Raw genomic sequence first — 24,667 nt, 5'->3', positions numbered from 1 at the left:
AAAAGGCTCCAAAGTTCCAATGGACATAAAAGGGCGACCGCGCGAGGCCGCTCCCCGCCGGGCGCCGTGCGGCCTAGTGGGCCGGGCCCGGCCTCGGGCTGGCCTAGCGCACGGCCGCCGCAGGTGAGGGAGGGCGGGCGGGCGGGCGGGGGCGGCTGCGTCGGGCGGGGAATGGCGGCCGCGGCCATGAGGGCGGAAGCGGCCCGGCCTGGCGCCGCGCTGCCGGGGGGAGGCGGAGGGGCCCGGGCCCGGCCCTCCCCGCGGGGCCGCCCCCATTGTGCGCCGCGGGTCCCTCCGAGGCCGGGACCGGGCGGATCCCCGGGGCCGCGGAGCACAAAGGGCCGGGAGGCGCCGCCCCGCCGTGCGAGCGCGGGCTGAGCCCGGGGCTGGGCGCTGCGGGCTTTCCCGTCCGGCCGCGGGGCTCCGCACGCACGCGGGGTTCGCTCCGCGGATCCGAGCCGCGCGTGCCGCGCTGCGGTGCTCGCCGCCGTAGGGAGATTTCCTCGCGCGTTCGCCCTTTTTTTCCTTTGGAACTTTGGAGCCTTTTTGCCGTGCTAGCAGAGCTTTGCAGGAGGGGTGTGGAAGCGCCGCTTTTCCACCCTAGCAGATAAGGGAAACTGAGGCTGGGCCGCGCTGGGGCTCGCCTGGCATCACCCGGGAGCAGCGGCCGTGAGCACAGAGCCCCGTTCTGCCATGTAACTCCCCTGAATTCCCAATAAAGTGAACCGTTGCGCTCTGTCTCTGTATCACCTCTCTTTTTAGAGGCTCCGTGCAGCCCGGGGCTCGGCTCTGTGGGACGCGGTTTGATGGGGAAGGCGATGCACTGCAACCCCTTTAATGCAGGATCCCGCAACCCGGAGCTGCAGCCCTTCGATCCCATCCCCTTGTCTTGAAGGTTTCCCGTTTGAGCGCCGTTTCTCTGGGCTTTGCTGGGGAGTTTGCTTTGTTTGGCCGCCGTCGCCCGTTTTTATTGCAGCTGCACGCGTGTGGTTTTGTTTTCCTTCTTAAAGCAAAACAAAAGGAGATGGAAGGTTTGATAAATCCACCCCGAACCCGTTGTGAAGCGCATCGTTACACGCGTGGGGATGGTTTGGGTGCTGGGATAGGGAATGTTGGCATTGAAACGTTGCCCCTGAGCTGTGCTGAAGTTACAGGCGGAGGAGTGGCGTTGGAGCAGAGCTCACCTGACGCTTTCTGCGGGACGGTGCTGCTGGTAGAACGACTTCTTTGGTGGTGTTTTTTTTTTGCACGTAAAGAATGGTTGAACGGTCCTGGAAATGCAGCGGGGCCGAACGGAGCGCGGCAGCTGCCAAACTCTGCCCAAAGCTGGGGGGCAGAGCGCTGCCGGAGCCCATGGGAACTGCAGGTTAAGTGAGCACAGCGTCGCTTCCCCGGGGCTGCGGTGCCGCTGGGTTGGGGCGACACGACGGCGTGGTTGTGTGTGAGATCTTAGGATGGGGAGAGATGAAGCGTTGGGAGTGGAAGCGAGCCCAGCGGGGAGGGAGCGCGGCGTGGCTGCCGTGTGGTGCCCCCAAATTGCAGTGCCCCCAAATTGCGGCTCTGCAGCGCCGTGACGCCGGAGCTCCGTCAGCACAGAGCTCCCCTTAAGTTGCCGTGAGGAATCAGTCGCCCCAAGGGTGACTTTTTACAGCTGCTGAGGGTCTCTTCTCGTGGGCAGCGGGGCGCCGCCGTCCCCTGCTGCCGCTGCTGTTGGTGTTGGAATCTTCCCACATCAGGCTGCTGATCCTCGCCGAGGTTCTTCCAGGGCCTTTGAGCTCCAGCGCTTCTGCAGCCGCCTTCCTCGCTGTTGTCCCACGTTGGCGTCGAGTTCTTTCCATTTCTTGGTAGCTTTTAAATCTAGAACGCTCGATAGGAGACAACGGAACGTTCCGAGATCTGCAGGGCAGTTGAAATAAGGGGAAAAAAATGCAGTTGTTTCTACATGGGTGATGCGTTCAAGGGAGAAACACCCCACAGCAGCACCTGTAGTGAAGGGCGCTGCTCCCCTGTGGTCTGAAGGCACAAAAGGAGAAGAGCTGGCAGCTTTTGGAGGCTCTGGGGCGGCCTGCTCTGCCGCTGTAGGGCTTTGTGAAGCACCGCGTGCTTTTGGGGTGGTTCTGTGCCAGGTCAGCCCCCCGGGGGGGCATTTCCCTCTGGGACGCAGCGTGGGGTCGGGGATGTGGGTCCGTGCTGGTGTTTCTCACTCCGTGTCGGTGCCGCCGTGCGTTTCCAGTTTCTAACAGCCTGTTCTCTCTTCTCCCCCCCCGCCCCACCGCAGACTTCTACCTTGTAAATACTGTTATTTGTATATACTGTAAATGATGACATCGGTGGGCACTAACCGAGCCCGGGGGAGCTGGGAGCAGACACAGACACAGAGCCAGACACAGCACAAGCAGCGGCCGCAGGTAAGGGCAGCGTCCTGGGCAACCAGCTGGCTGCAGGTGGAGCCCTGGCGCGGGAGCTGGGCTGTCCTGCGGTGCCGCTGCACCCCGCGTGCTTCCGGCCCGTCGCCTCCTCTTGGCTTTTCACAACCAGCCCCGAGCTGCCTGCCGTTTGGCTCCGCGTTCTGGTGGTGCTGAGGCCGCCGTAGGTGACGCGGGACGCCTGGCGGTGCTCCTCGCTTTCCCTGCCTCGCTCCCCCTTTGCCTGCTTTGCTTTCCTCCTCCCAAAGCCCCCTTTCGTACCTCTTTTCGTAGCGTCTGCTCCTCCTAGAAGCAGCGTGGCCTCCGGGAGCTGAGCTGAGGAGCTGCATGCTAACCGTGCTCTCTTTTGGTGCCTCGTTTCTTTAGGCCACCGCGGAACAGATTCGACTTGCACAGATGATTTCGGACCACAACGACGCTGACTTTGAGGAGAAGGTGAAACAAGTGAGTGCGAGAGGGGAGGGTGGTGGCAGAGGGGATGCACTGAGCTGCCTGCGCCGTGCTGCTGTCCTGGGCCAGCTGACTGCAGCCCCAGAGCAGAAGGAGCAGCAGCATCCCAAGCTGTGGAGCTCGTAGGCCACGCCGTGATGGGACTCAGCGGCTCAGAAACTCACCCTCATTGCTGGGGATTTGCTGCTCATTTGGGGGCACTGGGAAGCTGGCAGGGCTGCCAAACGCTGGCATTTCTACGTGGGATTTGTGTTTGGGGACCTCTGAGACCCACGCGGATGTCGGTGCTTTGCGGGCACGGGACGCACTGACTTTGCTCTTGTCTTCTCTACAGCTGATTGACATCACGGGGAAGAACCAGGACGAGTGTGTGATTGCCCTGCACGACTGCAATGGGGATGTTAACAGAGCCATCAATGTGCTGCTGGAGGGCAATCCCGACACGGTAGGGTTGGGTGCTGAGAATCTGGTGAGGCCAAATTCAGCTTCACCACAGATTTGGAGGTGAAACACACCGTAAAGTCTCGAGAACGAGAGCCACGAGTTGCACGAGTAGTTTGGGAAGCCTGGTTGCCTCCTTAGGGCTGCAGAAGGCGTGAGCACGGCCAACAAGCAGCAGATGCTTCGCTCCCTGCTCCTCCTCAGTGGGGAGCTGTGTCTCTGGCCCAGCAGTCACCGTTCTGGGGGTCTTCTCCCCATCTGTGTGCTGGCGTTGTTCTCTGTTGAGTTGGCCTTGGCTGCTGCCCCTCATACAGGTGCTTCAGGATGTCACACGTCACCCCCTTTTTCTCCCCCCCTCTTTCTGAGTGCAGGTGGATGCAGAGGGCAGGGCTGCCTTCTGTTCAGCACAGCGGCCTCTGGTTGCTGGGTGCTTTGCTCCTGCTGGGTTTGCTGTAGCACACAGGAAGGTTCTTTGCCTTCAGGGAGCTCCTCCCATGGAACACTGAGCAAAGCTGCTGTTGGAAAATCCTTTCAGAAGGAGGGAGGAGATGAAGGTGCTGGGGTCTGGGAGCTGCTTTTGGTCCGGGTTCAACCGGTGTGGCGCTGATAAGGGATTTCCTGATAAGGGAACAGACTTGTTAAAGGCTTAAATGCTCTCCTGCTGATGGAGGCAGCTCACCTCCTGAGCTCATAACTCGGTGTCCCCTGTTCCAAACAACGCAGAGCTGTTGTGCTCTGCCCCTGAGTTCGACTGGGCTGGAAATGACACCACTGGAGGAACGCATTTCTGACTTACCTGAGCCACAGATAACAGCATCAGGGGCATCAGAAGCCCTTTGGTTTGGAGGCAATTTGTGCTTCCAAGGGTTTTTATCCCTGCCCTTGCGTCCTGCCATCCCAAAGCAGCTCTTTGCTTCTCCACCAGTTACGTTTTCAGGTGTTTGCCAACGATCTGTAACTGCTTTTAATTAATCTAACAGCATGCAGCATCAATTTAAGGACAGGAACCCATTGCAGGCTGTTGTGAAGTCAGTTCACGTGGGCAGTGGGGTGGAGGTGTGCTTTGTGCAGCTGAGCTTGGGGGGAGGTTTTCTCACCCAGAGGGCAGTGAGGCACTGGCACAGGTTGCCAAGGAGGCTGTGGATGCCCCAGCCCTGCAGGCATTGGAGGCCAGGCTGGATGTGGCTCTGGGCAGCCTGGGCTGCTGGTTGGATTCCTGCACACAGCAGGGTTGGAGCTGATGGCCGCTGTGGGCCTTTGCAACCCAGGGCATCCCAGGATTCTGTGATGATTCTATGATTATGGCACCCTATGGATCCCTATGGCACACTGTAGGATCTAATGGCTCCCTATGGATCCCTATGGCACCCTAAGGATCCCTATGGCTCCCTATGGGTTCTCAGGGCAGCCTGCAGTGGTGGTTGGTGACCCTGCACACAGCAGGGGGTTGGAATGAGGTGAACACTGTGGTCCTTTGCAACCCAGGCCATTCTATGAGTCAGTGATTCTATGGATCCTTATGGCACCCTATGGGTCCCTATGGCACCCTGTGGATCCTTATGGCACCCCATGAGTTCTCAGGGCAGCCTGGGCTGCTGGTTGGAGACCTGCACTCAGCAGGGTTGGAGCTGATGGCCGCTGTGGGCCTTTGCAACCCAGGGCATCCGAGGGTTCTATGGCACCCTATGGGTTCTCTGAGCAGCCTGGGCTGCTGGTTGGTGACCTGCACACAGCAGGAGTTGGAACTGATGGCTGTTGTGGTCCTTTGCAACCCAGGCCATTCTATGAGTCCCTATGGATCCCTATGGCACCCTGTAGGGTCTGATGGCACCCTATAGATCCCTGTGGCACCCTATGGATCCTTATGGCACCCCATGGGTTCTCAGGGCAGCCTGTGCTGCTGTTTGGTGACCCTGCACACAGCAGGGGTTTGGATCCAGGTGATCATTGTGGTCCTTTTCAACCCAGGCCCTTCTATGAGTTGAACTCACCTATGGGTAAATTCTCATCTTCTCATCCCGTGGTCAGGGAGGGGTTTTGGGTTTTGAGAGAGCAATCCTGCAGCGCTCTGGGGAGTTGACTTGGTCGTTTGGGGACTCAGTTTAACTGCTTTCTGCTTTTGCAAACCTGCAGCATTCCTGGGAGATGGTCGGGAAGAAGAAAGGCGTCTCGGGACAGAAGGACAGCGGACAGACAGAACCCAGTGAGGAGAGCAAAGAGAACCGGGAGAGAGATCGGGATTTCAGCCGGCGACGTGGAGGGCCGCCGCGACGGGGCCGGGGTGCCAGCCGTGGCAGAGAGTGTAAGCAGGCAGCCTTCCTTCCAGCAGCACAGCACTGCACTCTGCGCCCCCCTGGGTGCTGGGGGGGGGAATCACCCTCGTGTGGCAGCCTGCGTGCTGCTGCCCTGTGTGAGATGGGTCCTTTGGGCCGTGCTCTCGCTTATGAGGTGGCGGGGCGCTCGGTCCCCTGCACGGCCGCCAGGTTGGGCTCTTGAGGTCTGGTCTGGTGGTTTTAATGGGTCTTAAGGTGGTCTCTGTGTTGTTCTGTCTTTCAGTTCGGGGCCAGGAGAATGGGCTGGATGGTGGGAAGAGTGGAGGCTCTTCTGGCAGAGGCACAGAGAGAGGGAGACGGGGACGTGGCCGGGGCCGAGGTGAGCGCAGGGCTGTGGGCGTGGGGTGGAGACTGGAGCTCTCTTAAGAGGGAGGCTGCCGAAGTGATAAATGAGAGCTTGGTTTTTCCAACCTGACACTTGAACTCAGTGCCTGCGTGTCGCTCCAAGTGCGTTAGGAGCTGTAAGGAATTCTCACATCCCAGCTGGTGTGGCCTTCCTGCGCAGAGGTGCCTGTCTGCAGGCTGCTTGTTAGCAGCAGGCTCTGGATTCTGCATCCTCCCCATCGCTGCCCGCGTGTCTCTGAGCACCAAGCAAACCCTTGGCTTGGTTTTTAAGTGCTAAGCAGCAGCAGTTTGTTCTCCTGCAAAATCTGTGTGGCTCAGGAGTTGTTGCTGAGGATGCACACTGCAGAAATGAGAACCTGGGGTTCGGTTTTCTGGCTTTTGCCAGCTGGAAACCTCATCAGAGCCTGGCGTCGCTTATGGCTGGTGGCACTGGCAGCCAGCTGAGGTCATTGGTGTACATGCAGAGACGCTGCTGGAAACCCCATCAGTTCAGGGGGATCCTCAGCACTTCCGTATTCTGGGCATCAGGGCTCCATCTGTTGCTGGGATGTTCCTTTGCCCTGTGATGCAGCGCTGTGTGTGTCTTACAGGTGGCTCTGGAAGGCGGGGGGGAAGATTCTCTGCCCAAGGCATGGGGTAAGTTTCACTGCTGTAAAGCACAGCAAAAATCACATCTTTGTGCACGAATGCTGCCCTTTGCCTCGGCCTTGTGGTGTTGTTTCACACGAGTAAAGTAAAAGTTGCGTCGCGCTGGAATTTGGAAGGGCTGACGCAGCCGAAGCGTCGCTCCGTGAGGCAGAGCTGGCAACGTCTCGGCCCCGTTACAATGGGAATTAAATCAGCTACACAGGGAAGGTGATTGAAATCTTTCCCATTCCTGTCTGGCAGAACTTTCAACCCAGCTGACTACGCCGAGCCGACCAGCACGGATGAGAGCTATGGGAATAGCAGCACCAACACGTGGAACAACACGGGCAGCTTCGAGCCGGACGACGGCACGAGTAAGTGAGCCCCGCTCGTCCTGCGTGCGTCGTCTTTGCTGTGACACAAACCTTCAGCCTGTAGTCCTGATCACAAAGGCCACCTCGTGACAGTGGCAACTCAGAGCTGGATGTGCCAGCAGACACCTGGCAGCTCTCGCCTCACTTTGGGGTCCCCAGGAAAAGCCTTTTTTCCTCAAACACGTGCAGGTCCTCCGCGTTTTCGCCCCCTGAGGACGTTGCTCTGAGCTCAGCTGTTGTCTCGCTGGTTTTTGGGGGCTCTTTTGCAGCCCTTTCTCTCGGGCTGCTGTGGGGTGACACTGAGGCACGGAGCGGTGCCAGGTTTTGTTGCGGTGCCCTCGGGTGCCCCCTCAACAACATCCCCACACGTGGGGGGCGGCGAGGCGGCTTCACCGGAGTCAAAATTTCACTGGTTGTCTTTTTTCTTTTCTTTTCTTTTGTTTCAGGACTTGATTTCATTGGGGGTGAGGGCTCAAATTATCCCCGAAAATTTGACACTGCTCCTGGTACGATGCATCCAGGTGCACCGACTGCCCCGGGATCCCTTTACCTTATAGCTCTTTTTCCGACCGACTTGAAAATATCTGTGGATATGTCGTTCTCCTCTCTTCATTCGTTCACTTTAACGAGTTTTGACGCTTGTTCTGACCGTGCTTTTACTAATGCTGACACCTCAGATGTAAACCGGGAGAGGTTTAACCCTTTCCTGGTGGGTTCACGGGGTTCAGGCGCCGCTCTGAGCGCCCCCAGCAGCGCCGTGACAGAGCCCCCAGCAGTGCTGTGACAGAGCCCCCCCGTGCTGTGACAGAGCCCCCCCGTGCTGTGACACAGCCCCCCGGGGCTGTGACAGAGCCCCCCAGTGCTGTGACAGAGCCCCCCAGCAGCGCAGGGCAGCTCGGCCCCAGCACTCTGTGATCCCGTGCTGCTCCCACATCCCTGCAGCCGTCGCCCTGCTGCTGCCTTTTGCACGGGCTCAGAATGCTGCTGCAAGGGTGCTCGGCTCTGCTCAGCCCTGCTCAGCCCTGCTCAGCTCTGCTCAGCTCTGCTCAGCCCCCTCGGTGCTTTGCCTCTGCTTACAGCTGGCCCTCGGTGCTTGAGGGCTGCTTTGGCACGCTGCTCTGCCGTGCTGCTTTTCTTCGAAGCAGGGCTGCCCTGCTGGTGCTCTGTGCTTCGGGGGGAGCAGGGTGCTGCTCAGTGCCTGGTCGTAGAATCGTAGAACGGCCTGGGTTGAAAAGGACCACAATAATCATCTCGTTTCGACCCCCCCTGCTGTGTGCCAGCCACCAGCCCAGGCTGCCCAGAGCCACATCCAGCCTGGCTTTGAATGCCTCCAAGTCAGGTCAGTCCTGTCCTGCTTTATTTCATGCCTTGTGAAGCCGAGAGAGACCCGTGGGCCGTTCCACTTTGCCTTATTAAGGCTGCTGGGTGGCCACAAGAAGGCCCCAAACATAACGGGGTGTTTGCCCAGTTCCTCAGACAAGGTCCTGCTGGTTGGGCTGTCAGACAGATGCTCCCAGCGGTGCTGCAGCCGTTCCTGAGCTCGCAGCCCTTTGGGAGGCCTTGCTGCTTTGCTCTTGGAAGTTATGGGAGGAAAGGGAACCGCTGGGGCTCGGAGTGCTGCTGCTGTTCTGAAGCACCTCCAGGTTAACGATTAACTGCCGCCAGCACGTGGCTGCTGGCTGTGCCACTGCTGGGCCTTTGTCTGCATTGAGGTGTGGGGCAGCTGGGGGTCAGACCTCCAAGCCTTCAGGGTGGCTGCAGGTGGGGTCTGGGCTGCTCACCTCCCAGCTTAGAATAAGAGATTTTCTCTTTGCAGCCCTCGAGCTCACGGTGGGATCTCTTGTTTTCCAGCAGTTCTTGCTGCAGACCCACAAGCACACCGAGCAGCTGCTTTGCACTGGGGCATTTCTCTGCTAAACTACTGAAACCCCCTGTGCTGCGAGACAGGACAGTGCAGCTTTGCCTAAAACACCCCACAAGACAACACTGATATTTGCAAACCACTGTTGACGTTCCTCTCCTTCTCCTGCTTTGAGCTTAAGGAGGGCGGCTGCTCCTCGAAGGCCTTCTGTGCAGGGCTGAATTCCTTTCTGAATTCCTTGCTGCTTTGCTTTTTGTCTTATTTCCCCCCTAAAGTGAGCAGAAAGTGGAGCCCTGTGCTGCACTGCTGACTGCATCGGGAAACTCTGTGGTGATGAGCAGCACAAAGCTCAGCTCCCCAGCGCCCCGCTGCGCTCTGTGCTGATGGCTGTTGAGGAATGGGCCACAGCCCTGAGGCTCCCAGCAGCCAAAGGAGCTGTGTTCTGTCCACGTCCCTATCTGTAAATCCAACTTAAAATCGATCCAGGAAGGTTTCTTGCATCACTTCAGTGCTGATTTGGAGCTCTGCGCTCCCCACCAGTAGATCAGCAGATCGGTGAGATCGCTTTTGGCCCCGTGACTGAAATGTGAATGGGGAAAACCTGCCTTCTTCCCCCGAAATCCCAAATCCCACGTGCTGTTTGTGTGCCACCAGGGCCTCTCAGCTGCTGAAGGGGGGCTGATGGCAGCTCTGTCCTCGAGTGCCTCCAGGCGCCCCGCTCTGGGGCTGCGCTCCCCTTCTGACGCTGCCCTGGGCGCAGCAGCGGTGCTTTGGCACCGGATTTGTGGGCGATGGAAAGTTCTCCCACTCTCTATTCCAAATTCTGAGTTGCCTGATGGGTTTGGGATCCCCCGTGTAGAATTCAGCAGATGGAGCTTCGCTTGTGGTGGGTGAGAGGGACTGAACGCGCAGCAGATACAGCCGGGCAAAGCTTTTCCCTTCTGTGAATCTTGCTTGCAAATGGTGCTGTAATGGATTGTGTCTGAAACCTTGTGCCTGAAATCTGAAAGCTTTGCTCTTTGATGCTTTAAGCTGCTGGCTTTGGCCATTTCTCTGAAATTGGCACATCTTCCTTTCCCTGAACGCGTTTTTGGTGCAACCGAGGCTTCAACGCTTCGGAGGGGGGGAGGAAAGCAAGCCAACCCCAGAACGGCTCTGTTGCTCTGTGCTGTGGGAGGCCAAAGCCTGGTGGCAAACCTGGAGGAGCTCTGTCAGAGCTGCCGGGATCACAGCTGCTTGGGTGCTGCTGCAGGAGGGAATCAGGGCAGAAGGGCTTCCCTGCCGAGCTCCTCGTTCCACTGGGTGCTGGGCTGTGCGCTGCCCTCCCCGCTGGCCCGGGGTCCCTTTGGTTCCGCTTAGCCTCACCGTATGGGGACCTGGCCCTGAGCCTGAGGTTGGGATCGCCTGCTTTGACTTCTGGTTGGCAAATAAAGTCCTCTCAGCTGCTTGCCGAGCCCCCCCCCGGTGCTTCCCTGGCTCTTGGAAGAGCTTTGCTGTACGCCTGACTTGTCTGCCTTTCGTTCCCCCTGTAGGTGCGTGGAGGGCTGCGACGGAGGAGTGGGGCACGGAGGACTGGAATGAAGATGTAGGTACCCTGCAACCCCTTCCTGCACGTCCGTGTGCTGGCAGCTGCTGTCCTGTCTGTGCACGGATTGCTCCTGTGCAAACTGCAGGCGGAGCCCAGGGGAGCTGTGATGAACGAGTGAATGTTGCTGCATCTGAGATGCAAAACTCAGGGCAGCCCCTGCGTTCTGTCAGGTCTCTGCTGGAGGAGAGGCTTCAGAGCCTTTTTGCCTTCAGCCTGCGTGATCTCTCAGCAGTTCCTCGCTGCTGTGATTGTTTTTACACTCCTGCAGTTCGTCTGCTTTCACCTCCTCGCCTCAGCTCAGACGGCACCTGTGGCTGAGCCCAGAGCCTCGTTAATTTTGCCTTTTGTTTGCTTCCTCTTTATTTTCTCTTCCACAACGTGAAGAGATGCTTTGCTCTCCGGTCCCATCACCCAAATGATTGCTGGAAGCCAAACCATCGATCCAAAGCTTTTTTCCTTTGGCTTTTCCAGCAGCGTTTGCACCCACCTGCGTGGTGGCATTTCCACCGGTGCTGCACGCCATCGTTGCAAAGCACAGAGACCCCAGCAGTCCTGGTGGGTTTGGGAACTGCAGGAAATGTGTAGAAGGATTTATTCCTGACTGGGGAAGTGACAAATAACACTGATTGTGATGGGAGCCAAATGGTGGAGAGGATCAGATGCTCGATTCCTCGAGTCGTTCGTGGCTGTTTGTCTCCAGCGCTTCTTGTGCTGCTCTGACTTGGCATTCTGTTCCCCTCTTTTCTCTTTCAGCTATCTGAGACAAAGATCTTCACTGCATCCAACGTGTCTTCAGTGCCTCTGCCTACAGAGAACGTGACAATCACAGCTGGACAGAGGTGATGGCTCAAGCAGTGCTGTGACATGCATAAGAGACAGAGTCCCATCCCAGCCAAAACCCTGCCAGCTAGATAGAAACAGCAGCTCTGAATTAGCTAACGCAGGCTGAGACGTAGGGGTTGAGTAAGGAGGTTTTGGGCCCGTGTTCTGGTTTGGTTCTGCACATTTTGGAGTCTTTATCCAGTGTTTGAAGTGTGGGTTCTATGAATATAGATAGGATGCTGCCAGGCTTTGTCCCTTTGAAGCTGCTGATGTCGGCTGTGTGAAGTTCTGCAGATCTGTTGGATGTGTGAGATAAGAATCGTGGGGTTGGAGGTAGAACTGCTGGTGTCAAAGCAAGCGGCGCGGGAGCTCCTGCTCACCTCAGGGCTTCTCTTCTTCCTTCATCCAGAATCGACCTTGCAGTGCTGCTAGGAAAGACACCCTCTTCCATGGAGAATGAGTCAACAAACCTGGAGTCCTCCCAGGCTCCTTCCTTGGCACAGCCTCTGGTGTTCAGCAATTCCAAGCAGAGCGCGATGTCCCAGCCGGCCTCTGGGAACTCCTTCTCTCACCACAGCATGGTAAGGGGGCAGCACTTCTACAAGCAGGGCTTTCCAGGATGTTCTGTGCGTGTGGGCAAGGTGGGGAATACCAGCCTGTATTGAGCAGCAGGTCCTCCCAGGGGACTGCAGCAGCTGTAGATAGAGGCGTGGATCCCAATGCTTCATGCTTGGGGTCGTTTCTGCCCTCTTGCCATTGAAAGTGGAACGGTTTGAGGTGTGGAACTGTGTGGGATGACAGGAATGAAGTCTCCCTGGTGGTGAGGAGCAGCAGGGTGTTGAGACCCACCTGTCCTGAGCCAAATTCCCAGACAGGGGAGACGTTGACTTTGTTGTTTCCACGCTGCAATTAACATGAGGCAGCAGTGCGCTGTGGCAGCTCGAAAGGCAAATGGGATCCTGGGCTCCATCAGGAGAGGGGTGGTCAGCAGGGACAGGGAGGTGATCGTCCCTCTCTACTCGGCTCTTGTGAGGCCCCATCTGGAGTCCTGTGTCCAGGTGTGGAGCCCTCAGTACAAGAAAGACATTGAGATTTTGGAAAGGGTCCAGAGGAGGGCGACTGAGATGAGCAGGGGGCTGGAGCACCTCCCCTATGAGGACAGGCTGAGGGAGTTGGGCTTGTTCAGCCTGGAGAAGAGAAGCTGCGGGGTGACCTCAGTGCAGCCTATCAATACCTGAAGGGAACCTACAGCCAGGAGGGGAGTCAACTCTTCCAAAGGGCTGGCAACAGCAGGACAAGGGGAAATGGATCCAAGTTGAAGGAGGGGAGATTTAGGTTGGATGTTAGGGGGAAGTTCTTTCCAAGGAGAGCGGTGAGGCCCTGGAACGGGCTGCCCAGGGAGGTTGTGGATGCCCCGTCCTTGGACGTGTTTAAGGCCAGGTTGGACGGGGTCCTGGGCAACCTGATCTGAATGTGGATGTTTGGTGGCCCTGCTGGGCAGGGGGTTGGAACTGCATGATCCTTGAGGTCCCTTCCAACCCGGCTGATTCTGTGATTCTGATTCTGTGAACCCATAGGAACCAAGGGGACCCATAGAGCCCCATAGGAACCCATAGAGCCCCATGGGAACCCATAGAACCCATAGGAACCAAGGGGACCCATAGAGCCCCATAGGAACTCACAGAGCCCCATAGGAACCAAGGGGACCCATAGGAACCCACAGAGCCCCATATGAACCCACAGAGCCCCATAGGAACCCATGGGAACCCATAGAACCCATAGGAACCAAGGGGACCCATAGGAACCCATCCAAGTTGAGGGAGGGAAGATGGAGGTTGGATGTTAGGGGGAAGTTCTTTCCAAGGAGAGCGGTGAGGCCCTGGAACGGGCTGCCCAGGGAGGTTGTGGATGCCCCGTCCTTGGACGTGTTCAAGGCCAGGTTGGACGGGGTCCTGGGCAACCTGATCTGAATGTGGATGTTTGGTGGCCCTGCTGGGCAGGGGGGTTGGAACTGCATGATCCTTGAGGTCCCTTCCAACCCGGGTGATTCTGTGCAATTGCAGGTGAGCATGCTGGGGAAAGGCTTTGGAGACGTCGGGGAGGCCAAAGGCAGCAGCACCACGGGCTCGCAGTTCCTGGAGCAGTTCAAGACGGCCCAGGCTCTGGCCCAGCTGGCAGCTCAGCACAGCCAGCCAGGCAGCAGCACCGCCGCCTCCTCCTGGGACATGGGATCGGCCGCACAGACCTCATCCCTGGTGCAGTACGGTAAGGGCAGCAGCTCCGCAGAGCTGCGTGAGGATCAGATCTGAAAGCAGTTTGACCGTCTGCCCCTCGGGTTCAGCAAACGAGCTGAGTTCAGCTGCAGAAATGGCAGGCACCTCTGGTGCTGGGCGCAGGGCTGCGTAACAGGAGGCCTGCCAGCAGGCACCTGCAGCGGATGGTTCTGAATACAAACACTTGTCAGTGCCACCTCGCTGCTGACCCGATGCATCTTTCAAAGGAATGTGATTCTGGTGGCTGCTTGGTGCCAAGAAGTAACTCTACCTCTGGGCTGGCGTGAAAGTAAAGGCTGCTGAAGAGAAGCTCCTGCTTAGATGAGGTGCTGAGCCCTGCTGCAGCTGAGCGCTGCGCGCTTTCTTTCTTGCTGTAGCGAAATGGCTCTGGTTCAAATCTAAGCTGAATTAAAAATTGAGCCCTGTCCTGGCTGCAGTCGGTGTTGGCAGCTCCTGGTCTCTCCAGACAAGGAGCCACAGAGGAGAGCATCAGGCAGAATAGGAGTTGTGTCTGCAGTTGTGCAGGGCTGGGGGTGGGCAGCCCGGGCAGCAGCGTCGCTCGGGGGGGAAGGAGCAGACAGGATGGGAGGGGAAGGAAGCAGCACCAAACCTGTGCCAGGGGGCACGCGGTGCCTCCATGCAGGAGGATGGAGGAGTTCTGCTTTGTGAGCTCGCTTTGTCCCACGGAGGTGGTGGAATGAACTCAGGGAAGAGGGCCTTAAAAATCTCAGTGTGATGCTGGTGAAAGGATGGAGGTGGGAGCGGGGGTGCAGGGATTCTCTGCTCCCTGATGTTAAGAGGCCCCAGCAGGCAGCGTGTGCAGCGCTTCTGTTTTTCAACGTCAGACCGTGCTTTGCTTCTAAGGAAATCAATCCTCATTTGGTGCTTTCCCCTCTCCGACAGATCTCAAGAACCCAGCGGACTCCTCTGTGCACAGCCCCTTTGCCAAGAGGCAGGCCTTCACGTCCACTTCCACGATGATAGAGGTGTTCATGCAGGAGAAGCAGCCTGTGGTGACAGCCTCCACCACCGTGCCGGCGCCGCCGTCTTCGCCGCTGCCCAGCAAAGCCAACCCCGTTCCCCAAATGTCCCCGGGCTCCTCAGACAACCAGTCCTCCAGTCCCCAGCCTGCACAGCAGAAGCTGAAACAGCAAAAGAAGAAAGCATCGTTAACATCAAAGGTGCAGGGCCTTCCTGGTGTCAGATCTCTTGTTTGCGGGGTGACGGAGGAGGGCTCGGCCTTCCAGGGCGGCAAAGGGAAACCGGGGGGATGTGAGCCTGGGGTTGGGGACGCCGATGTCACTTTGCGCGCTGCTGCTCCTGGGGGGAAGTGATTGAGCGGCTCCGTTCTCCCCTTGCCTTGCAGATTCCTGCGCTGGCGGTGGAGATGCCTGGCTCAGCAGATATCTCAGGGTTAAACCTGCAGTTTGGGGCGTTGCAGTTTGGTTCGGAGCCCGTCCTCGCCGAGTACGAATCGACGCCCACGACGAGCGCTGCTGTCAGCCAACCTCAGAGCAGCCTGTACACCAGCACTGCTAGGTGAGCGCCCCGGGCAGGGAAATGGGGCGCCCCAGCTTCAGGAGCTCACCTGCAGGCTGGTGGCTATGCTGCATACCAGTAGACCCTTTCTGACTCTGCCTGTGGTCGCAAAGGGGGGACAGTGTATGCAACAGCAAAGCACGAGCTGCCAGCAGGCTGTTCTGGGCAGCTCTGTGACTGGTCGGCCTCTGGTGCTCGTACAGAAAGCCAATGTTTCCTGCTGCAGTGAATTCGGCTGGAAATCCTGCAGGGGAATCCGCAGCGCAGCTGCTCCTTGCTCCTGTGAGCAGATCTGTGCTCCCCTAACATGGGGACGGAGGGCAGTTTGTGTATCTGCAGGCAGGGATAGAACAGCAATCCTACTTTCTTTTGGGCTGGGTCATTCCTTGAGGGCTGGGACCTGAGAGGTGGCAGCTTGTGATGCTTGGAGCAGAGCAGCGTGAGGTGGGGCTGCAGCTCGGAGCATCTGCTTTCTGGGTTTCCTTCTGTGCTGGGTTTGTTTGCCTGCTCTGCGTTGCCCCCTCATGGTCCCTGGGGTTCTTTGCCCTGAAGGTTGGAAATGGAGGAGCCTGCAGTTTGTGTCAGCAGCTTTTACAGCAGGGCTGTAAGGAGGAAAACGACCTTTTTGTTGTTGTTCTTCTTCTTTCCAGTGAATCTTCATCCACAATTTCGTCCAATCAAAGCCAGGAGTCTGGTTACCAGAGCGGCACAATACAGACAGCAACATTTACCTCCCAGAACAGCGCTCAGGGACCACTGTATGAACAGAGATCCACCCAGACGAGGCGATACCCAAATTCCATCTCCTCCTCGCCCCAGAAAGACCTTCCCCAGGCCAAGGTAGGAAGACAGCTTCGCTCCCCTTCGTGCTGAGTAAAGCACAGTGCATGGAGTGCTGCCTCAGGGGGAGCAGAGTTGCTCAAGCAAGCATTTTGTGCAGCTCCAGCTCACCACGAGGCTCGTGGCCACACTGAGCTCCTGCTGACTGCACCGGGGCCCTCAGTTCTTGCTCACCTGGGACAGGGTTAATGGGGTTAACGGTGGTCGAGTTGATTGCTGGCCACGCTTCGTGTCGTGGATGAACCCTGCTGCAGGGTGACGTCCAGGCTTAGGCTTCAGTTTGGTCTTACGCGTTTGATTCTTGCGCGCAGCACAGATTCGGTAACGTCGCTTTGGTCGTGAGCCTCTTTCACAGCTGAGGGAGGGAGGGAGGGCAGGGGTTGACCCTGCATTGCCTCTGTTAACTTTGCTTTTCTTCCTCAGAATGGTTTCAGTTCCGTACAACCCACGCCATTACAAAGCACGCAGGCTGTTGAAGGTAAGAGTCTGGCAGTGCTGTGGGTGTCCTGAGCCGCTCCAAGTGCTTTTGTGTTTGCTTCGGGTGAACAGCTTCATCTGGATTAATAGCAAAGCCTTTTTGTGCTGGACTAATTGTCGCTGCTTGTGCTATTTGTGTACCTTGGAATGTTCAGCTTTCTGCTGATAGTTCCACAGAATCGTTTGTGAGTCACTCATAATATCTTCCCCCCAATTACAATAATTTACTCTGTGAGAGGCGCCTCGTTTGTAGGGCTTGGAGCTCTTTGCAATGACCCTGTGGTGGTTTTGGGGCAAAGGGAGATGTAGAACACAAATATACTCCCAGGCATGGAAAGGTTGGCAGCACGAGGGAAGCCCCGGCTCTCCCTGCTCCTCTAAATGAGCCCTGGCTGATCCTCACTGCTACATTGTCCTCCAGGAGCTGCTGGGTGCTGCCTCTAACCCAAAGCTCCATGTTCACAGGTGCTACCGGCCCCGCAGTGAAGTCTGATTCCCCCTCTGCTCCCAGCATGACGCCTCTCAACGACGGCGTGTCTGCGGCGTCGCTGCTGAGCACAGCCAGCCAGCATTCGACAGCTCTGAGCAGCCTGAGCCACAGCGAGGAGCTGCCAAGCACCACGGCCGCCCAGCTCAGCAGGTGAGCCTGGGGAAACAGAGGTCTGGTGGGCAAAAAGCCCCTCGTGCAGGGGGAGGTGGTCAGTCCTATCCAAAGGTGCCTCCTTGGGGAGGCCTGGGTCCATCTGGAGCTGCTTGGCTATTGCTGCAGCCTCAGCAACGGACGTGTCGATATCCAGACAGATGAGAGGAGGGGCTGAGCGCTGGCAGTTCCTTCCCCTCAGGAAGCAGGCAAGCCCTTTCCTTCAGGGCAGCAAACCCTTTTCTTGTGGGTTTCTTGGCATCTGCTCTGGGGATGAGCTTTGTCAGTCAGTCAGATGTGAAGTGGATCTGGCCTGATGCTGCCCAGCAGAGGCTTTTGCACCTTGGTTTAACGTCCTTCTCCTCTTTCTGCAGTACGTTACCCACCCAGCAGAACAGTCTGTCCTCATCCACATCCTCCGGGCGAACATCAACTTCAACTCTTCTGGTGAGTCTGGGTCTGCTGGAGCATTGCAGCTCTATCACAGCATCACAGAATTGTAGGGGTTGGAAGGGACCCCCAGAGACCATCGAGTCCAACCCCCTGCCAAAGCAGGTTCCCTACACCAGGTGGCTTTATTTCCACCCTTGCACCTCTGGCTGAAGGCTGTCGACCCCTTGCCCCGTATCAAACGTAGCAGCAGCTTCACACCAGCCTGTAGTAGTTCTTAAAAATGCCCCAGAGCTGGAACCAGCTGCTGGAGTGGCACCATTCAAATACCTGGAGCTCTTGCTGCTGAGCTCCTGCAGCAGAATGAACCTCCCTGCTGCGAGCGTGGTGTTCGGCCCTGCTGCTCCCAGCAGGCACGTGTTGGGACGCAGCTGCCTGAGTTTGGAGGCGTTGTGGGTTGGCTGCACTCAGATCCTCTCAGATCTCTGGACTGAAGCCAGATGCAGAGCAGGTTTCCTCATAGCCTGCAGCGGCCGGGTTCACTGCAGGCCCTTGGCAGCGTGTGCAGGCGGAGCGGTGCAGCGCTTTGCGTCGGCTGCATCCTGCAATATCCCTGCAGCCCCTTACGTCAGCCTGGTGCCGTAACTTCTTCCTTTCCTTCCCCAGCACACGAGTGTGGAGAGTGAAGCCAGCCTCCATTCTTCTGCTAGCACTTTCTCCACCTCCTCCAGCACGGTGTCGGCTGCGCCGCCGGTCGTAAGCGTTTCATCCAGCCTCAGCAGCGTCAGCAGCCTGGGCCTCAGCCTCAGCAGCAACTCCACGGTGACAGCCTCCACTCGCAGCTCCGTGGCGACGACATCAGGTGCTTCCCCTGCTGCTGGACATTAACACTGACCATTGCAAACAACGTATTCCTCCAATTCATTGGATGAGAAGGAGTAGGAATCGTATCATTCCTCCTCATTGGCTGATGACAGGGACGAGCCGAAGCTAACAGCTGCACTACAAGCAATAATCTGTAATCGAATCGGAGACATTGGCCTTATTCTAAGCATAGCATGACTAGCCTCAACACCAAACGCCTGAGACATCCAACAGACCATCCAACCAAACCAAACACCCACCCTCCCCCTCCTTGGCCTAATCTTAGTCGCCACAGGAAAATCAGCCCAATTCGGCCTCCATCCACGACTCCCAGCAGCAATAGAAGGCCCAACCCCACTCTCTGCCCTACTCCACTCCAGCACTATAGCAGCAGCCCAAATTTTCTTACTCATTCGAACCCACGCCATCCTAACCTCTAACAAAACAGCCCTAACCACGTGCCTATGCCCAGGCTCCCTATCAACACTATTTGCCGCCATCTGCGCCCTCCCCCAAAATGACATCAAAACAATCATCGCCTTCTCCACCTCAAGCCTCATAATAGTCACAATCGGACCAGACCTCGCAGGGAGGCTCAAAGAAACGAGTTTCTGCTGTTGGCTCCGCCGTTTGACGTTCCCTTTCTTTCCCTTTTGCAGGAAAAGCCCCCCCCAACCTCCCCCCTGGAGTCCCACCGTTGTTGCCTAACCCGTACATCATGGCTCCAGGATTGCTACATGCCTACCCGGTGAGTGGGACCCCCGGGGACCCCCAGCACTCAGCAGCGTGGTTGGCACTCTGTTCTTCCCGACTCCGGCTGGCAGGGAGAGATTTAACCTGGTTCACTCTATGACCAAAAACTGGGTAGCATTCGGGACCGAGGAGTTTGGAGCTGCTGTTTTCCATCACAGCTTTTAGGGAGCGGCCAATTTGGGTGGAGGTTAATGGAAGTCTGGAGCTGTCAGTGTTGTGTGACAAATGGCAAACGTAACGAGGGAAGCAATGCCACAGAGCCTGGGGTGGTGTCACAGCTTTCTTCTGAAGGTGGAGACAGATCTGGGGGTTGCAGTTGCTTCTGGAGGAGAACTGTTGGATGCCTCCGCATCTGAAGCAGCGCTGCCAGACGTTGGTGCTCTCTTCCTTCCAGCAGCTCAGAGAAACCCTTGGCTGTGCCAGCCTTGCAGCAGTGATTGCTGGCTGCTTCACCCTTGATAATGGCGTGGGCCCTGATCTTCTGCTTCCAGCTTTATCTGCCGTTAACCTGAGCGCTGGGTGTCAGTTAGATAAATGGCTTTGTCTCTAACATCACCTCCTGCTCTTTTTTCTAGCCACAGGTGTATGGATATGATGACCTGCAAATGCTCCAGACGAGATTCCCATTGGTGAGTGCTGAAGATGGGCACAGGCAGCAGGCTGGGAGCTGAAGGGTCCCCCCTCTTTGGCAGGAGGGCAACGAATCACTCCTTTGTGTGATTCCTTTATTTTTGCTTTAGTTCCTTTGGGAATTAACAGCAGCAGTTTTTCGTGCTGTTGTATCGGTGGTTGTGGGGCGAAGGAGCTGCAGCAAGCAGAGCCGTTCTGTCCAACAGCAGAGTGAGAAGCTGTTGCAGAGCTCGCCTCCGATGCTGGAAAGAGGCAGTAGCTGAATCCTGGAGGATGGCTTTTATTTAGGAAGCAGGGCGCTGCCCCTTGGTGGGCAAAGCACAGGCAGGATTGCACACCAGTAGACCTTGTCTGGTTGTTCCTGTAGCCAGATGAGGGGGACGGTGCGTGCCAGAAAAACCTGGGGTTGTGCAGGCTGAGGTCAGCCTCAATGCGACCGACTGAACTGCCGTACTCTGACACGGGCCTGGAATCCCTGCTTCACCAAGCACAGCTGCTTTGCATCTTCAGACAGAGCTTATGGAACTTCTCTTTTATCCTTCAGGATTATTACAGCATCCCATTCCCTACGCCCACCACCCCACTGACTGGAAGAGATGGCAGCCTGAGCAGCAATCCGTACTCTGGTAGGGGAACGGGGCAGCGAGCAGCACTTGCTCTCGACTTCTGCATGCTTAAGGAATTGTTGGAGTGGTGGAGCTCTCCTTTTCCAGCGCTGCTTCCCCCCTGCTTCAGCAGGAGCTCTTCTGTGCAGAAGTGCTTTGGCCCGGCACGCTGCGGCTGAAATCTCAAGCTCAGAGTTCAGCACCGCCGCATGCATAATTTGCCAACTTAGCGTTGGTGATAATTAATGTCTGTGGCCACCCCAGCCTCGCCTCTGAGCTGGGACGGCGCTGAGGAATTCACTGGCTCACTGTGTGAGCTCTGAATGGGGAGAGTGTTTGAGCGGGAGAGCCGAGCAGGTGCTCCCAAAGAGGAGCAGAGGGGGGACGGCCTCGGCCCCGCTGCCAGCACGGGATGGGGAGAGGAAGCGATGCTTCCTTGTGTTCCCTGCGGGTTGCTGGACCTCTGCAGCGTTTGGGTCAGTGCCACCAGGCAAGAGAGAGGGAGGTGAGAGCTCTGTTTGTAGAAAGGGGCCATTCACATCGCACGCCCTCAGCTGGTTGGCTCTGCTCCTCGGCGGGAGCTGCTTGCTGGTAGGACGAGGGGTGTAGGGCAGGGCCCCCAGCTGCCACGTTTGGGGCTGACCTGGATGCGCGGAGGGAACCCAGGACTTGCTGCAGCACCCAGCAGCTGACGGTGGGGTTGGTGCAGGCAGCTCCGCTCCTCAGCCCTGCGAGGGAGGATTTAGGAGGGAAGATGGAGGTTGGATGTTAGGGGGAAGTTCTTTCCAAGGAGAGCAGTCAGGCCCTGGAACGGGCTGCCCAGGGAGGTTGTGGATGCCCCGTCCTTGGATGTGTTTAAGGCCAGGTTGGACGGGGTCCTGGGCAACCTGATCTGAATGTGGATGTTTGGTGGCCCTGCTGGGCAGGGGGGTTGGAACTCCATGATCCTTGAGGTCCCTTCCAACCCGGGTGATTCTGTGATTCTGTGATCTGTGTGATTCTGTGAGGGCAGCAACAGGCAGAGCAGCAGTCGCTTCGCACAGGGGCTGGGGGCTTCAACTGCGCTGCTTCTGCTTTCGCAGGGGGGTTCGGTGCTGACGGCGGCGCTGCGGCGCCTGTGGGCTGAGCTGGAGCACAGGGTTTGGTGCCGCCGTTCCTCAGCCTCCCTCCCTCTCTGCTGCAGGTGACTTAACGAAATTCGGCCGAGGCGACGCCTCCTCCCCTGCTCCTGCAACGACTTTGGCGCAGCCTCAGCAGAGCCAGACCCAAACCCACCACACCACGCAGCAGACGTTCCTGAACCCGGCGCTGCCTCCTGGCTACAGTTACACCAGTCTGCCGTACTACACAGGGGTACCAGGGCTCCCCAGCACCTTCCAGTACGGGCCCGCCGTGTTCCCTGTGAGTTCCCTTGAGGCAGGGCGAGGGGTTTGGCTCGGGGAACGATGCATGCAGCCTCTTCTCACCCTGCCCCTCTCCTTTCCTTAGGTTGCTCCTACCTCTTCCAAGCAGCATGGTGTGAATGTCAGCGTCAACGCATCAGCAACCCCTTTCCAGCAGCCCAGTGGCTACGGCTCTCATGGATACAGCGCTGGTAAGAGACCTGCAGGGCATCCTGCTCCTCACCGGCTCGGTTTTCTTTTTCTGACAGAGCTTGTTGGCAATCTCACCGGCTGTGCAAATGGCTCTGGGGCCTTCACTCGCTTCACCTCTGCCTTTATTCCTTTACTGCCTGTGTTGGTTGGTTGGTTGTGTTTGGCTCCTGTGCTCGGCGTTCAGAGGAAAGAGGAGGAAACCCGTAGCAGCAAACCTGCTGCGTGCCTTGGGTCTCAGCGCTGGGCCGGTTGTGAAGGGCCTGCTCTGCTTCTGCCTTGATGATGGCCTTTAGATTCCAGCTGTGCCTTTTTTCACTGCATCAGGGCCCTCTGGAACTCCTCGTCTCTCTTGGCACTGATACCTCAGCTCTGCAGCAGGTCGCCTGATGTAACTTACAAAGCAAGCAGTGCTCGAGTCGGGTCACCCTCCCACACCATTGCCTGTTTTGTGGCTGAGGAGCTCACAGCCCTTCCTGCCGGGGTTGATTTCCGCCTTCCTGCTCTTCAAGTTGCTCTTTTCTGGGCTTTTTGGGGGGAAAGGGTGCATCTCTGGGTGGCACCAGGCCCCTAAATTTGTTTCTGCAAGCTTCCAGAAGCTGCTGTTATCCACAGCAAGAGAACCTGTGCTTGTACGAGCACGCTGCAGCTCCTTGCACGATGCCTCCAAAGCTCACCTGACTTCCAGGCCACTCTTTGAGCCTTGGTGCTGCTGAGCCCTGACGCTCCTGTTTCCTTCTGCCAGGTGTATCTGTGACATCCAGTAACACGGGCGTGCCGGACATCTCGGGCTCTGTCTACTCCAAAACTCAGGTGGGTGCTGTGCTGGCTGTGTGCTGCTTTGCTGGGAAACAGGATGGAGAGCGTGGCCTCCATCGTGAGAGGGGGGTCTGTCCTTGGAGCAGCCGGACAGGGAGAAGGGAAGCACGTGGCCCTTCCCAAATTTAAAGTGACTCTGAGCCTGGGGGGGGGGAGGGTGGTGGTTGGAGCACGGCTCCCTTCTCTGCACCAGGCACCGACTGCTGGCCCGTGATTTGCACTGCTAAGAGGCGTGGGGGTTTTCAGCCCAGCGCTCCCCCCTCACTCTGCTCTCCTCCCCTCAGCAATCCTTCGAGAAGCAGGGATTTCACACTGGAACCCCGGCGGCCTCCTTCAACCTGCCTTCAGCGCTGGGCAGCGGCGGCCCCATCAACCCCGCGACGGCGGCCGCGTACCCCCCGACCCCTTTCATGCACATCCTCACCCCGCATCAGCAGCCCCATTCGCAGATCCTCCACCACCACCTGCAGCAGGACGGGCAGGTAAGCTGCCCCCAGGACCCCCGGGGGTCTCCGTACCCCTCAACGGGGCATCTCTAGGGCTCTGGCTCCCCCCGGCCCCCCCCTCTCCCTCCCTCCCTCACGCCCCGCAGCGGACACACGCGGTGACACGCACATGCACATACACACAGGGCCGATGAGGACGAGGTGAGGAAGGCCCGGGGTGCGCTCCGCTGGGGGGTACTCGGCACAGCCCCTTGCAGCCGGGCTGTACCAGGTACGGTCGGGTAGTGCCCCTGCACGCAGACACACGCCTGGTCCATCCTGACCTCCCGGTCCTCGGAGTGGCGGCTCCGCAGGCCGGCAGAATTCCTCTCCACAGCCACGACCCCGCCGTAGCTTGCAGGTCTAACCGTGGATTTCTATTGTCATAGTTTGTCCCTTTATTTTTACATATCCTGGTACTGCAACAGCTTCCATATTTGCAGATGATACTGTGCTGCCAACGCCAGCAGGAAGATCAGGTAATGAACCTCTCTGATGATAATGCATTGCACTTGCCCTGGGGTCTCTCCCCGCCCCTAAGGCCCCCCAGGCTCACGTAGCCCCCTCCTTCTCCCCGTGGCCCCGCCAGGCCCGCAGTCAGGATGTGCACACACACACAGCCGCGCGCACAGACAACACACACTCCGTGCTCGACCCCTTCCCCCTCTCTCCCCCTCCCCGCTGCCCCCTGTGCCGACTGGGGGTGGCCGGCGGTGCGGCACTGCGCTCTGCAGCCCCGCAGGGACGGCGCTGTCACCCAGCAGAGCTGCCGGGCCGTGGAGCTGCTGGGATGGGACCCCCGGGGACGAGCTCGGCGCCCGCTCCCCCTGCTAACCCTCCTCCTCTGCTCCTTGCCCCCCTCCCCGCAGAGCGGCTCCGGGCAGCGCAGCCAAGGCAGCTCCATCCCCCAGAAATCCCAGGCCAACAAGTCTGCCTACAACAGCTACAGCTGGGGCACCAACTGAGCAGGGCCGCCCCGACCCATCAATTGCTTACGACAAGAAGCGACGCCGACCGATGTGGGAGGAGGAGGAGGAGAAGAAAAAACCCCCAGGGGCGGCGCCGGCCCCGGGCAGGGCAGGGCGGGCGGCTCCGCGTTGTCTGTTTTCAGCCACCTTTCCTGTTGTATGTAATATAGAATTTGTATTTTTTTCTTTTATTTTTTTTTTTTCTCTCCCCTCCCCCTTCTTCTCTCTCTCTCTCTCTCTGCATTCAGACTCTGACCCGTTTGCCGTAGGGGCCTTTTTTGGTTTGTACTCCTTCCCCTCCCTCCCTTCCCCATCCCCCACCCCATCCCCGCTCCTCCCGCTGCCCCTCGGACCCAAAGGAGTGGAAGCTGCGCGCCGCCTACAGCAAACCCCTTATATTAGGAATAAGAGCAGTAATTGATATGAACAGCATTGTAAGATGAATTAGTTGAAGTGTTTTTTTTTTGTACCGTGTTCTAAATTTAATGGATAAATGTGTCTTGTATATAAAAACAAAAACCCCAA

The 24,667-nt window shown here is 57.9% G+C and overlaps 1 protein-coding gene across 9 annotated transcripts; it reads left to right on the top strand.

Moving 5' to 3' along the window:
• Positions 1-1,670: 1,670 nt before the first annotated feature.
• Positions 1,671-24,667, top strand: UBAP2L (ubiquitin associated protein 2 like). 9 transcript variants are annotated; one of them, XM_042839418.1, is made up of 28 exons: positions 1,671-2,408; positions 2,793-2,870; positions 3,211-3,321; positions 5,451-5,619; positions 5,874-5,969; positions 6,586-6,631; positions 6,884-6,996; positions 7,443-7,460; positions 10,390-10,442; positions 11,199-11,284; positions 11,677-11,848; positions 13,331-13,532; positions 14,444-14,721; positions 14,907-15,079; positions 15,730-15,919; positions 16,343-16,397; positions 16,862-17,036; positions 17,411-17,483; positions 18,093-18,288; positions 18,950-19,038; positions 19,619-19,672; positions 20,218-20,299; positions 21,462-21,679; positions 21,767-21,872; positions 22,616-22,683; positions 22,974-23,171; positions 23,603-23,653; positions 24,044-24,667. In XM_042839418.1, exons 1-28 carry the CDS (start codon positions 2,319-2,321, stop codon positions 24,137-24,139), a joined length of 3,336 nt encoding a protein of 1,111 aa, XP_042695352.1. In that variant the 5' UTR covers positions 1,671-2,318; the 3' UTR covers positions 24,140-24,667. The 9 variants fall into 9 exon arrangements, with proteins under 9 accessions (XP_042695352.1, XP_042695349.1, XP_042695350.1 ...); XM_042839415.1 differs by having other exon boundaries at positions 7,443-7,502; XM_042839416.1 differs by having other exon boundaries at positions 7,443-7,517; positions 23,618-23,653.

The sequence above is a fragment of the Centrocercus urophasianus genome, unplaced genomic scaffold, assembly GCF_019232065.1.
Source record: "Centrocercus urophasianus isolate 14NV4802_14NV808 unplaced genomic scaffold, USGS_Curo_1.0 seq_91, whole genome shotgun sequence".
In the NCBI taxonomy this organism is placed as follows: Eukaryota; Metazoa; Chordata; class Aves; order Galliformes; family Phasianidae; genus Centrocercus; species Centrocercus urophasianus.
This window is presented reverse-complemented; position numbering and strand designations above follow the sequence as displayed.